The sequence below is a fragment of the Watersipora subatra genome, chromosome 8, assembly GCF_963576615.1.
Source record: "Watersipora subatra chromosome 8, tzWatSuba1.1, whole genome shotgun sequence".
Lineage (NCBI taxonomy): Eukaryota > Metazoa > Bryozoa > Gymnolaemata > Cheilostomatida > Watersiporidae > Watersipora > Watersipora subatra.
Window position 1 is genome coordinate 58,572,061 of NC_088715.1, and position 15,038 is coordinate 58,587,098.

The following is a 15,038-nucleotide window of genomic DNA, read 5'->3' on the forward strand; positions in this document are numbered from 1 at the left end:
AGCAGCAACTCCTTTGACCTAGGCAGCAATTCTTTTGACCTAGGGTACTAGGCAGCGATTAGTCTTGTCTGTTTTAACCAAGTTTGGTTGGTGCCAAATATGCTCAAAAAAATATATTTGATATGATCAAATTGCAATTAAAAATTTGTGATTTTTACAGATTTTTTCAGTATAGAGACACATTAGACATTTCTCAAAAACCATGTTTGCAACCAATGAATAACAAAAAATTTCTAGGGTGCCTACCTCCACCACCTACCTACGCATACAGGCGCGAATTACATACGAGACAATCAGATTCCAAGTGCGGACATCTTACAATTATAGGAGAAGTATAATAGTTTTGCTTTTATTGGGGTACATGAGGATGCGCAATAAACGAATTGGGTAGCATCTATCGACAGCGAATAGACACATCTGTGTCGATAAATCCTTATAAGTCGCAACACGAGATCGCTATACATTAAACCCACATTTTTTTCGGTTAATCGTGATCGATATACTTCCATGCGAAAAGTGCCAACTTTGTTAAATATATATTCTTAAACTTTTATCTGATAAAGAGACCTCTTCATTAGTCGTATGCATTTGCACTTTTTTCTTAGATACAATAGACAATGTTGAGGTTGGAGAGACACTCGAGAGACATGATGAAAGGTGTCACAAGCACTTTACACTTTTACACTTCAAGAAAAATGTTAATCCACTTTTTTGAAACCAGTGATGCTCATGGAGAGATCCCATGGGGCCAAAATAAGAAATTTAGGTATTTGATTCGCTTTTATTTATTATTATTTTTTAATATTTTCATTAATATTTTTAACTAGTGAAAGACTGAAACTGCGAAAGCTGAACGATGAAGTAGCGAGAAGTTACTAGACACAATTTAATATTTGTACCCTTGTCGTTGATGCATCTTAACAATTCTTTACCATAATTATTTGTTTGCAGGTAACAATTGACAGAGCAATAACCATATTGACTGTACATGTTGAAAACGTGTGCAAAACACAAGTTTATGGCTATACTTAAAACTAAGCTAATGTGCATTGCATAACCAGTTTCCTTTTCCAATATCTTATCTCAGGAACTGGGTAGAGAACTCGAAAGCACCTTTACGAACAGAAAGCAACAATAGTGTGTAGATGCTGACTGGAGCGTAGGAAGCAAGTATATGAATGGCCGAGCTAATAGATCTAATGATTCTATAGAAACAACCAGCTAATACGCATGTATGTGGATTTAGAGTATTATACATACCTCGCTGTCGAGACCCAGGAGGATTACCATTAGAAAAAAGATAACAGACCAGAAGGGAGCAAAAGGCATGCTAGAGAGAGCCTTTGGGTAAGCGATAAACGCTAGTCCTGGACCTGCTCAACAAAAACTAATAAATGTGTACCAGAGGCATTGTAAGATACAGTTGGGGGTGAAGAGGGTGCTTTAATAGACACTAAGGTGAAAATTCAGTAAATACACAGTTCTAGTCAGTGTAGCCGCAATATGGTGGCTAGCCTGCTGGACTAAATTAGCATGTTAGTGGTTCAATCCTTACAAAAACAAAAAAATTTGTTTTTTTTAAATTGCTTATGCCATTAGCCAACCCGTTCGCAAAAATCGTGCTAGTTAAATTTTTCTTGCGAGTTCTTTAATGCTTTGAGACTACATGAAAGGTATGTAGACTTCAGTGGAACTTATGAAAGGGTTTCGGTCTAGTAGCCATTTTGTAAGTAGAAACCGACTACACCGGATAAATGCCTTAATCCATTTCAAGTCTACAAAACTCATACCAAAAATTTGTACAAACTATAAATACATGCAATAGATGAACCCGTAACAAATACATGTTGGTTTTATATAAAAAGCTTACAAAACTTACGAAAAAGGCTTTCATAAATTGAAGCAAAATTTCTACCAAAAAATATTTCAAAACTTGAAAATTTTATATGTATAGTCTAATAATCATAGTATTCAACCTTTGGAAGTAAGCTGAATGAATATCTTTTACGCGTTTTCGCATGGTTGAAGTCACTGCTTAGCGTAGCCTTCAGTGAGACTGACCCTTGCAAATACCAGATACAATCAATAAATTGTATACAGCAGGTAGTAGTAGGTAGTAACACTATTAGTAATAGAGCTTTGCAGCCAATAACTTCGCTATAGCTACAAGAGAATTGTACTAAATCTATTGGGTTTTACTTGAGCATCACAAATCATACATCATAAATCCCACTCTGCCATTGTGTGTATGTGTGTTAGTCTGCGCAAACGCCATGTATTTTCACATTTTTAGCCGATTTCATTTTCAAAGTCTACGCTCTGTGCCTTCTGCCGAGTCTCCAAAAATATTTGGTTTTAAAATTGGCCTGGTTTCTAAAATCTAGCCTTTTAAACACGCACTTATCTAATTAATGTCTTGTCTTACTGCTAGTTTAATTAATAAAAACATAATATTATAACAGCATCACAAATATAAACAATAATGATAAAACTCTCATGCTACAACAAAAATGCTGCTTCAAGATAATTCACTGGTTCTACACAGTCAGCAAGCTTCTACATCACCAAACTGTTCAGAAGTAGTTCAAGTATCAGGTCTACGTTGACATCTAATGACAGGCTTCAGAGAGACTCTATACCTAGCAAGACGAATTTTTGATACCATCTAGTTAGTACCTTCTAGTTACCATTTAGTTAACAGCAGATACAAAACCTAACTTCCTGTTAGGCAGATCACAGTATCAGTATACTCCAAACTTTACTCACCAGACTCTGCCACATCAGCGATATCCACCCCTTGTTCTGTAGCCATATAGCCGAGAACAGCAAATATAACAAATCCTGCCAGAAAACTCGTACCACTGAAAGTGAGAACAATCACCAATTTGTGATTACATATCGAAGGAATACACAAAAATGCCTTCACACTAAAGCCCGGTTCTCATCCCACTGCAAGGAGTGGCGGTGGTGCAACTGGCGGTTGTTTAGAACCAGCAGACCGGCGGGAGCCTGCGGCAATTTTTCTGCCAGTGGTGGCCGCTAGCAAAAATTGGTGAATTGAACTTTTTTACTTTTCCCGGAGTAGGTTGCGGGATGGCGTTGGTAATGAGAATCGTGCATCGGTAGCCCGTGTACCCAGAATGCATTGTAATTACAATTTCCACAAAACTACAACCTTGACCTAGAAACATATGTAATATCTTAACTCCATGTGTAAAAGACACTGTTGTCTAGACATTAGACAATTCTTTCATTGCGTGATCATTGCCGGTGCTGTAGTGCGGCGAACATACAACCTCCCCGTGTACCGCCGATGACCGCAAGCTGTTCACGGTGGGATGAAAACCAGGCTTAACATACATGATTCCATACCTGTTTATGATCGAAAATATCACAGAATCCCTCAAACAGTTGTGATGAAACTTGTTAAAGCTGCCGAGTGCTGTCGATGCTCCCATTCCGATAGAGTAGGAGAAGAATATCTGCGTGCCTGCGTCTACCCAAGTCTGTAATGTAGGGAATGTGATGCACCCAGAGAATTTGCTACCTAAAACAGTATTACTGGTAAAGATGATAGAATAGGATTATAAACTGATGCGACCAATACACATCGGACATACCGTCATAATACATCGGATATCGATTTTTAGCACTGATGTTGAAGGGGATATTTAGGATGTGAAGAAAGAGACTTCATAAAAGTTATGAGAACTTTAAACGTCAGTTTATTATTTAGTTTTACAGAAAAGATACTTAAAGTTTTCTAGCTATTTTAATTATTGATTATGGATTGACAGTAATTTACAAATATAGTTTTTACAGTTTCTTCTGTTCTAAATTGCCACCTTTGTGTGCAACGTCTTTGATGTTTTTATCAATGTCAGTATCTCCAGCGGAAGAGCTGGCCTTTGTTATTTCATTATTATAGTAATTACTAATTTCTGATAGAGTGTAATCTGAATAAATGCAGAATCGTAAAAAAATTAAAGTACGTTGTGCGAATACTGAGATAAGTTTACACGAATACTTCATAAATTTCACGAAGAACTAAAAAAATTAAATTTTGTCCTTTTTTCTGCTCGTGAGTATAGACCGGGGCCGCACCTGCTTGATTTACTGCGATTGTTGCAACATTTTAATGATTGCATCCTTAGATATAGCAAAAAATTAAATACAGCCATTTATTAGTGTAGACTAGAAAAATATACGACAAAAACCTAAAAACAAAGAAAAATTTTTCCACCTGGCTTATGCTGACTTAATTAAACCATCTATTGGAACATCCACAACAGATTAATCAATTATGGAACAGGAAAAGCATATTGCTGAGTAGCCTCGTTCATAAATTCAGTTCTCAGTGATGTCATCACTCTACTTCTAAAGGTTGAATACTGTCATTGAGTTTAACAGCAAAGGTGAACCCAGAGAGGTGGCAACCGCGCCATCTTAACATTTATTCAGACTTGTGACCGGTTCATAGAGATAGCTATATTATTATGATAGGACACAAATTATCAATTTATCCAGTTACTTTTTACAATTTTAATCAAATAGTCTTATTTTTTATGACTAATAAACTTATTACTACATATGCTTATAGAGTGGTAGAATTTTTTTGAAATGAAATAAAATTTAAAAATTGGCTAAAAATACAAGACTATTACTTCTCTAGTACTCACAATTTTTTTATCAACTTTAGGGTTTATAAACCCATAAAAATTACTCTTTGATATACATAGTCCAACCTCAAAAGTTGAAACTTCATCCGGTTCAAATTAAAACTGAAGAGGAAAATTGCTAAGTTCGATTAAGTTTTCGCGGTACGATCGTTAAAAATAATATCCTGGTTTGGAGAAAAGTACAAAGATGATCGCTTTCTAAAATATCTAATAGATATTGTTTCAAATAAATTTTATGACAGTCACAAGCAAAAGCGGTGATATTGGCTAAATAAAAGTAAAATGAATCAGAATTTAAAATGGCATCAGTTCACACTGACCCAGCATACTCATATTAAACCTTTACTTTGTGTTTGAGTTCCTTGGAACATCACCAGGTACATACAATGATTATGACTTGATTACCTACGTGTAAGTACCTAGTTGAAGTCAACAGCTTCAAAAACATGTATGTTTAAAGTTCATGGTAAGTAATGCAGCAATTCTGAAACTCTTCTCATCTCCAACCATACTAACTTGGTACAAGCGTCAAAGTTTAATATTCTTATGCTGAGTTCTGACCTAAAATGCTCGAAGATAGGGTATGTAAATCACTGCTACAAAGTATAGTAGACGCTCCTATAACATATACCTCCTAAAACCTAAATTCCAGATAACGTAAAGAATTTATGTGAAGTTTTTGCTTCGTACTAGGTAAAAAAACCATATAACGTAGTGATAAGTCAGGTGAGTTTTCAAATTTGATTTGAGTGTTAATCTAACTCGCCACACTTGCGAGAGAAAAACAATGTGTGTATAGCGATATATCTATTATATATACAACTTCTATGAGATTTTAATTCATCGTGATAAATTTTCAAATGTGTCGAGAATAAGTAGCTGCACAATTGTTCATAAATACTTAAAGGGCGATTGATTGGTGCAGGTGTTACAGCGTCAGTCCACCAACTTGAATGTCATGAGTTGGGAGTATCATCGAAAGTTCTCTTTTATCCTAACCTTGACCCCTGGGTACAGATAAATGATGAACTACTGGCACTGTTTTTTATAGTAAAAATATTTGTTTTGCTTTATTGCAGATGTATAAAATATTTGTTATGAGTTTGAACTTGCAGAACAGATTTTGCTTTTTAGAAAAAATAAGCAAATCATTGTGAAAGAACGTCGACGATGTGCGCTCCCAATTTACTTATTGTAAATTACCAGCAATCATGGTCTATAAAACCAGTGAGAATGTTCGGGAAAAGGAGAAAAGTTGTCGAGGTAAAACAATAATACTGCAGTTATGGTACAGCCCACAAATTAAAAACGTTATGTCAAGTTTCTCCTTTTTGTATGGGCTAAGGGGTGAGTTTGGAGTAATCTTGAAAATGGATTAGGCAATTTATATGTATTTTGCTGTTCTTATAACGTTAATATTTTGCTGTTCTTATAACGTTAATGCTATGTAACATATACGTTCCTGGAACGAATTAGTTACATAGTAGGAGCACCTACTGTAACTATAAAATAAAAATGACATCAACTTGTGCAGCAAACATCTGACCTGCATATCCCCGAGTTTATCCATAGTCGGCGTGAGATAGTAGAGTATACCAGAGCCTGCTCCAGGCAGGGTGCATCCTCTCACCAACAGAATCAGCATGAACACATAGGGAGTAGTAGCAGTGAAATACATCACCTATATAATATGTGTAAGCATAGATGAAAGGTTCTGTGAACACCTTATAACTGAGGAGGCTCAAAAGTGAACAAGTCTGTATATTTTGAGCAAGTTAATCTCTTAATAAGGCGACACAGAATGATGTTAAGTTAACATTATCTAACTATTGTTACTAACTTGACACAAACTTGTATCACAAAATATTAGTGTCAACTTTGAATCATGGGAAAATAATGTATGCCAATAAATAACAGAAAACTTAGAAATGCAAGTCGGAGGGCAGACTTGTAACTTTCCAAACAGCAAATAATTAGTTCTTTGGGAAGTTGTCTCACTCCAACAAAATAGTCCTAAATGAAAAGTCATAACTAACAGTTTTTGTGAGACAAAAAGATAAAAAAGGTTTATACTGTTTTTCGTAAATGCATCAGTGAATAAAGACTTACCGATAAAATTATAGACAAGTATCTGATGAGAATTACATAAAAACTAGGATATAACATGGTTGTTTTCATTTGAAGCTGTGGTGAGAATTCCATAAAAAAGGAGTTATATTATGAATTAACAACTTTTGACGAATAGTAAAAGTTGATTAAAGACTATACGAACCTTCCCTGAGCTCTTCACTCCTTTCGAGATGCAAGCAAATACAACTATCCAGGCCACTAGAAGGCAGAGAGCAAGGTCCCATTTTATAATTCCTGGTTCATCAATCCCTGAGCTGATAGCCAAAACCTTCCGCCTGCGAGTTAACGAGTGGAAATTTATAATTGAGCCCAGATACTTGAAAACTTGGAGAAAAACAGAAAAGTTGGACCAGATGATTGCTAATGTTACAAAATGAACTGAAAGCGTTAGTCTCTGAACGATACTGAATAATGATATCTCAATGGCTCGGTAGAAGTTACCCATATTCAATCTACAGCCGGCATCTAATACATTGTATATGAAAGACTCAATGAGAAGTGTATTTAAAATAACAAAAAAAATTAAAATTACTTTTTGAAATATAATCAATATGAATGCTGTCATTGAATTCAAACGTTCTTCAATTTTCTTGACGGACAATAAATCAGAATTAAAAAGTTTTTATCAAATTTAAGCGATCTTTAATACGGTATACACATCGACATAGCTGATAGTTGAAGTCTAGAGATTATACTACTAGTAATAAAAGCGAGGTATCACCTCATTCATAACATACAGTCTATGCATAGCCATGTAGACATATCAACAATGTTAGGTTTGCTAGGAGACAAAGCGACACATGTTATATCTAAGAATATTAAAGAGCTACTGAGCGTGGACAGGACAGATGGAATAAGTGGCAGCAATTGGTCAGGGATATACACCAAGGATGTGTGAGTAAACATAGATTGTGACTAGAAATGAATGAACTCATGCCTGCTGCACAACTAGCCCCATGATCAACTAATCTACCCATTCTAAAACGAAAAAAGGCTGCTTGTAACGAGTAGATAATTGAGCTGATTCTATCCAAATCCTGATTAATCAGAAAATATTTTTCAACTGACTTGAAGGAACTAGTGCTATAAGACTTTTTATATTGAGCCTTTGATTGACTTTTTATTTCATGTGATAACATCACGTGTCAAAACAATAACCACACCGAGTTGAGTACGTCATCGAAATAAAAGGATTCCAGCATACGGCGCTTTCGTAATGGCAGCAATTAAATGTTAGTTTTTGAGGTTTTAAGAGCTTGTAATCACATTTCCACATATTTTGCACTTACAACACAACAAAATAAGCCATGGTGAATCTTTTGATACCAAATAACTGTAATGTGAATTTTGTTGCAAGTCAACCTTTAGAGTGCCAAAAGAGTGACTTGAATTAGTTAAAACTAGAGTTCAATTTGGAGACAAATTATCAGCCATGACAACCAATCATAATAGATCAAGCACACAGTTTCACTTTCTCATGCAAAAAGAACTTAGTTTCACTTTACACATTTTAATATAAATTGTGAAGTTATTTTAGTAATACATTTATTAACTAGCAGAAGAAGCCATTGTATTTGCACCCATGTCGGTCGGCCGTGAAGACCATGACAGAAATAGGCAATAAGAAAATCCGTCGAATGCTAATAGTATTATATCGGCTCGTGCACGAGTGGTGCAGTAGTAATTATGCGGAAGCACTGACAATCTGCTTTGAATAAATTATTTACAGTCCAAAAAATTCCCATTCATCTACCCACTCATAGGTTGAGTAGCCAGACAGCTAGTAATCAATATTACTACATCAAGATGAAAAATGTTGAAATTTCTTAGTAATGAAATCAGTGACCATGTTAACAGGCAGCAAGATTGAACGGAGTCGTGTCTCTTCGCTGCTGTTGCTACTTGTCTGTTTCAAGTGCTGCCACCGGGCGAGTAATCAACTCAGCAAATTGTGGTTATTTTTAGTTGAGGTAGTGAATAGTACTGTAACTACACTGAGGTCAAACGCCATCCCTTCCAATTGGTAAAATATTGTTTTGCTAATGCTATAGCTGTTGGTTCTAGTATTACCATAGCTGCTAATGATTTAGTCCGTTTCCATAAAGGGATTGCATAGAGACACACTCCCATATGGTGCTGCAATTCCCTCGTGTCACTTCTATTCTGTTGTGATTCAGGGTCGCTGTTTTGTTTGGAAGCGAAACACCCGTGTGACGCGCCATCTTTGTGCCATGGAAACTGCCTTACTTGTGCGGAAACTTGGGCATGCGTGACTTCTTTACGATACAACATTGACACAAAGCGTCGCATAACCATTGCTCTACTACATCACCATATGGAAACAGGACCTGCCTGTCGGCCCAGCGTTGCGCTTCGGCAATGGTACACCCAGGTGTCACTACACTATCTCTGTATGGAAACTTTGTAATTATGTCATGGGTAGACTCAAAATGTCCAGTTTGTGTTCACAATTAGAAATCAATGTGGAGGCATGTAAATAACTAACCAGTACATATTACAATACAGCGCATATAAGAATAATGCAAAGATCTTAGGGGAGCTTAACTTGAGGCGAGAGTATACGAAAATTTATGAATATTTTATTTAGAAATTTATTTTATTTATGAATTTCCTTAAGTTGAACAATACAGTGCATATAAGAATAGTGCAGGGGATCTTAGGAGAGCTGATAACCTTAGAGCTGATTCTCTGGCACGCTTTTTGCGTTATAGTACTCCCACACTGCAGACAGCACATGTTTACGAATGCCTACACACCGGCTCAAATTAGCTCATACGATGGAAATTGCATCAAAATGTGGTAGTTTTTAGATTTCTACTTCAACTGCGATCTCAAAATTCAATTATTTTAATAATATTTAGGCAAAATTGACTTGAAAATTACTAAAATTTCGTAACAACAAACTAGATTAACCTTGCAAGTACTGCCAACAACCATATGAAATGGCCTATAATGCTGGTGTGTTTACTCTTGAAAGGTTGGTCCTTGCTACCAGCCTTAGATGTTCAGGAATAAACAAAACTACAGAGACTTCACTCCTCAAACAAAAGCTTTCCTTAGGACAAGGTAAATCATTAAGTATTTCAAATGCAACCAGTGATATCGAGTTTGTAGTAAAATCCCATATAACTTTCAGTTATATCCACTAGCTACAATACACAAATGAATTTAATTTTAACTAAATACAAGTTTTTAGTAATAGGAACAAAAAACTATGTAAGATGTTCTCTACAGCAACTCTGTGGTCTATAACTTTATCCACCTACTTTGGTTCCAGCTTAAACATCAACCAGATTTTATGAAATTTTGCTACATATGAACTCTGACTGTATATAAACTCATCTGCAACTAACTCTTTAAAGGAATAATAACTCCAAAAAAGAACGCCTTTAAAGCACGGAAACTCAAAGAATAGACTTGAAGCAGATAACAGACTTAGTATGTTTCCGCAACCTTAGCATGTTAGTATGTTTTAGTATGTTAGCAATGTTTCCATTAATCATTGAGTGTGAAAGCAGGGCACCCACACCTATACCAGAAATAAAATTTGGTTTCTTGCTAAATTGATCAAGCTTCTAAAAATCCCAGGTGAGACAAACGGGAGTAATAATGAATTTCCTAACACAGAATGTTGATAGTTTTGTAAGTTCACATTTACCTACATAGCAACAATACCTATCGACAACTACAGCAGGTGTTTAGTTAAAGGTTGACTTGCAACAAAATTCACATTACAGTTATTTGGTATCAAAAGATTCACCATGTCTTACTCTGTTGTATTGTAAGTGCCAAATGTGTGGAAATGTGATTACAAGCTCTTGAAAGCTCAAAAACGAAAAGCTGCCGTAGATTGGAATCTCTTCATTTCTCTGACGTAGACATGAAATTTATTTATTGTCTTGTCACGTGATGTTCTCAAGTGAATTGAAAGGCCAATACAAAGCTCAATATAAAACTTATCGTAGCACTAGTTTATGACCAACATTTCGGGTTTTACCGAAGACCCCAAATATCAAATATAGATGCTCGCTACATTACAGTTTTGTTTCGGTTTGGTCTAATCAGCAAGTCGTAATCTGATCATGTGACCCAATACTTCACAAATAATTTCTGCAGCACTTTTCGATTATCACAAGTGACCAACAGGCTCGTGATGATTATCAGACAATGATATGTATTCCTTCAAGCTAAGGCTAAAATATTAAACGAATTTCTATGGTAAGTTATAAGATATCACTGATAAAAGTGACAGCATTACAATGACAATAAAGCAGATGCGTAAGAACAATAGACATGGTTTTATGTGAAGTATATTTGTGAAAATATTTCGACGAATAAGGTTGCATGAAAGTGTAGACAGAAACCATCTACCACAGCTACGTCACATTTGAACCGTTTTGGAAAGAGAATCCAAACTACGGCGGTCTCGTGTGGATGCGATTAGCTGTTCGTTTTTGAGCTTTAAAAGCTTGTAATCACATTTCCACACATTTTGCACCTACAACACAACAGAGTAAAACATGGTAAATCTTTTCATATCAAATAACAGTAACGTGAATTTTGTTGCAAGTCAACCTTTAAAGGTTGACTTGCAACAAAATTCACATTACAGTTATTTGGTTTCATAAGATTCACCGTATCATAAGGTTCGGTGCTCGTGTGACCACGCCTTGAGAGCTCTTTCACAAGAAAACTAGCTCAGACTAACCAAAGCCATCTGTCTCGTAATCTCAACCATATAATACACAGACTTAACTAGTATTGAGCAGTCTTACAAAGCGTCTTCGCACCCTACTATTGTGTGAGCCGGCAATAAAGCAAATCTCCAAACCATAATAGCTATTTAGACTCACAACACAACTTCACTTACTGCCAGAACTCCGTGGCTGGATCAACAAAGTATGTCTGCTGTTTGTCTCCACTTGTTAAGTTTTGCACAGTCGATGCTGAGGTTACATTCACAGTAGTTCCGTTGACCAACTTGTCGTCCCATTCAGACCTGAAAATAAGTAGGCAGCTGATAAATATATAATATATATAATAATAAATGTATAATATATATAATAATAAACATATCATATATGAAATAATACATATATAATATATATAATAATAAATATATAATATATATAATAATGAACATATCATAATTATAATAATAAATATATAATAGATATAATAATAAACATATCATAATATAATAATAAATATATAATATATATAATAAATATATAATATATATAATAATAAACATATCATAAGTATAATAATAAATATATAATAATAAATATATAATAAATATATAATATATAGAATAATAAACATATCATAAATATAATAATAAATATATAATAATAAATATATAATGATAAATATATAATATACATAATAATAAATACATAATAATAAATATATAATAGATAATCAAACAAATAATATATACTGATGTGGACAACACTAACATACCTGAAAGTTTGATGACATCTGTTATAGGTTTTTATGTAGACCTGGTTTAGGGATGAACTTATTAATTAAATAGATATAAAACAAGAATAAAACATTCTGAAAGCGACAAATTGAAAACACATAAATTTGAGTAGGCAAATTTGGCAATAAAAATTCCTTACAATTTGTATGTACTTCCTGTTACTGACATGTAAGTCTTGTATGACTATGCTTACCTTTACTTATTTAAAGCCTTTATAAGAAATGTAACTATGTAAAATCTTTTCTTACTGTTTCTTTGAATTTGCTTAAAAAAACTAAATAGATAGAAAAGGTCTACTTTACACGTAACTGTGACAACATTCCTAAAAAATACATCTTTGACCCAGTTATCAAAGGAACTGCGGTATGCAAGTAGTGAGAAACAGGGTGTGAGAGAGTACAGGAGCTGTTTGTTCATGATAGCAGACCGGATCCAGTAGAAGTTACCGGAACTCTGCAGAAGAAAAGCTTCTTCCCACTTAATAATGAGTTAAAGAAGGCTCAAAGAAAAAATGATACATGCAACAGAACTACAAAAACACTGCTGTAAATCATCCCATAATAACTACAAACTTGTAAGTTGTTTCCACTTTCATTGCAAATAATAGCAGGAGTAAAGAAAGCAACTCTTTGCGCAGTGGGTTGTCTGATGTTGCTGTTTCTTTTCTAACCTTTGTTGAATTTTTCAATTTATATTTATTTTTCTAAAAATTTCATTATCAGCACTTGTTCCCTCTCTGTTGCGTGTATGACACTTTGTTCTGAATCAGATTTATCCTTGGAACTGAATATAGAGTGGCAATCCGCATCCGAATTTTGGCGCAAGTGCGATTGTAGCTGGATGCCCTTCTAACGCCACCAATGGTTCTTCTGTGATTCGAACCACTAACCTACTGTTTATATGCCAGCGCACTAACCACTGAACAATAGCAGCTTCATTTTCTTCTCTATGAACGTTAGTCAAAATCCAAACTCTAAAATTGTTCATTTTGCTGGTTTATTGGGCAGGTGATGAATTTCTTAACTAATAAAATAAAAATACCTGCAATACGGGGTATTCCAATCATGGTTGCAGTGACTCCAAGGAACGACCTTGTTGAAGGAAGCAAAGAGATAGTAAAATGCCCAGCTGAGGATCACATTGTAGTAACAGTTCAACAAGAATAGGATTATCGTTGTAGCATAGCCAATGCCTGCAATATGACACCTGCTATAACCTGCCAGCATTAACTGGTAATAGAGCCATTCTTACAGCTTGCCTAGTATAGGCAGCCAAGCCCGCAATTGGACACTTGCTACAGCTTGCCAACATTCGCTTTGATACTTGAAAGCTTCATAGGGTCAGCACTGGCTTGGAACAGGGCTATGCCTAGTCTTCCTAATGTATTAAATGCTTGCAATAGGTCACCTGCTATGGGCTGTCAGTATTACTTGGAAACAGTAATGGCTACAATCTAACTAATGTATCAAATGCCTGTAATAGGAAACCTGCTATGAGCTGTCAACATTGCTTAAAACAGAGCAATGCCTACAGCTTTCCTAATGTGTCAAATGCCTGCAATAAGACACCTGCTATGAGTGGTCAGTATTACTTGGAAGCAGAGTAATAGCTATGGGCTATGTCTACCTAATGTATCAATTGCTTGCAATAGAACACCTGCTAGACTTCTCAGTAATGCTTGGTAACAGATCAATGCCTACAGTCGGCTTAATGCAGCTAGTGCCTTCAATAGGACATCTGCTGAGAGTGTGTGTAGAGCCCAATAACAGAGTACTGCACCAAAGCACTAGATAGATTATATTATTATTAAGCAGTGTTACTGGACCAGCAAAAATTGGCCCAACACAGTGCCCTTATGATGCTGGTTACGTTACTCCTTCTGTACTAAGCTCTGACAGACTATGTGTGTGTAGGGAACACGCCATTAAATTCACCACAAAAAATGGTCCTGTTTGTAATTAACTAGCAAACTAGTCATTAAAAATTAATTTTTTAGCGTAATTAAATGGATGTTATGTCATCATTACAACTCAATGCAAAGTAACTTGTGAAGTGAGTAATAAGAGGCCATATCGGTGGATTAGCGCCCCCTTGGTGAGGTTACACTCTCTATACACCACTTTGCGAAGCTCAAAGCAGGAATAGCAATGCAGATGCTTAGAAAAATGCTAAATGACTGTGGAGCAGCGTGAAGGGCAGTGTGTTATGTGAGGTAATAATGAAGAGATATGGGAAAGGAAGCAGAATCTATTCTACATGTGTTATTTTCAAACATCGGTTCAAATGCCTGGATGCAAGTCAAAGTTTTAATAGATAAGTACAAATGCCATTGGACTCAAATAAATTCTGCTATAACAAACAAATTTGTCTTGAATACTTTGTCAAATGTTTGAAGAGAGAGCAGATGGCTTTGTCCATTTTAAAGTTTTTCCTGAAATTGTCTCTAGTAGATAGATATTACTTTTGTTTACAACGGTCAATGTCGTTGAAAGCAAATTATATCATGAAAAAAGAACAAACAATAGTACAGTAAATTAGTAAACAATAGTACAGTAAGTTCTTTTTGAAAGAAAAAGTTCTTTTTGAAAGAAAAAGTTCTTTTTGCATAACACTGTTCTGTAATGTAAACTGACAGGGAGTTGGTGTCTGATATAAGGTGTTGCGATTTTTTGTGGATGCAGGAATGTAATGGATGGTCAGGCAGATTGAAGATATGCTTT

General features: G+C 35.2%; 1 protein-coding gene across 1 annotated transcript in view; it reads right to left on the reverse strand.

The window, feature by feature from the left end:
* LOC137402109 (sodium- and chloride-dependent taurine transporter-like) overlaps positions 1-15,038 on the reverse strand; it is a 37,654-nt gene that overhangs the window by 12,319 nt on the left and 10,297 nt on the right. Inside the window, exons 5-11 of the mRNA XM_068088574.1 lie at positions 13,360-13,510; positions 11,701-11,829; positions 6,952-7,084; positions 6,226-6,360; positions 3,373-3,506; positions 2,767-2,861; positions 1,261-1,373 (exon numbers count right to left, since the gene is read on the reverse strand). Of these exons, the coding sequence (XP_067944675.1) occupies positions 1,261-1,373; positions 2,767-2,861; positions 3,373-3,506; positions 6,226-6,360; positions 6,952-7,084; positions 11,701-11,829; positions 13,360-13,510 (890 nt within the window). The remainder of the gene's footprint in view (positions 1-1,260; positions 1,374-2,766; positions 2,862-3,372; positions 3,507-6,225; positions 6,361-6,951; positions 7,085-11,700; positions 11,830-13,359; positions 13,511-15,038) is intronic.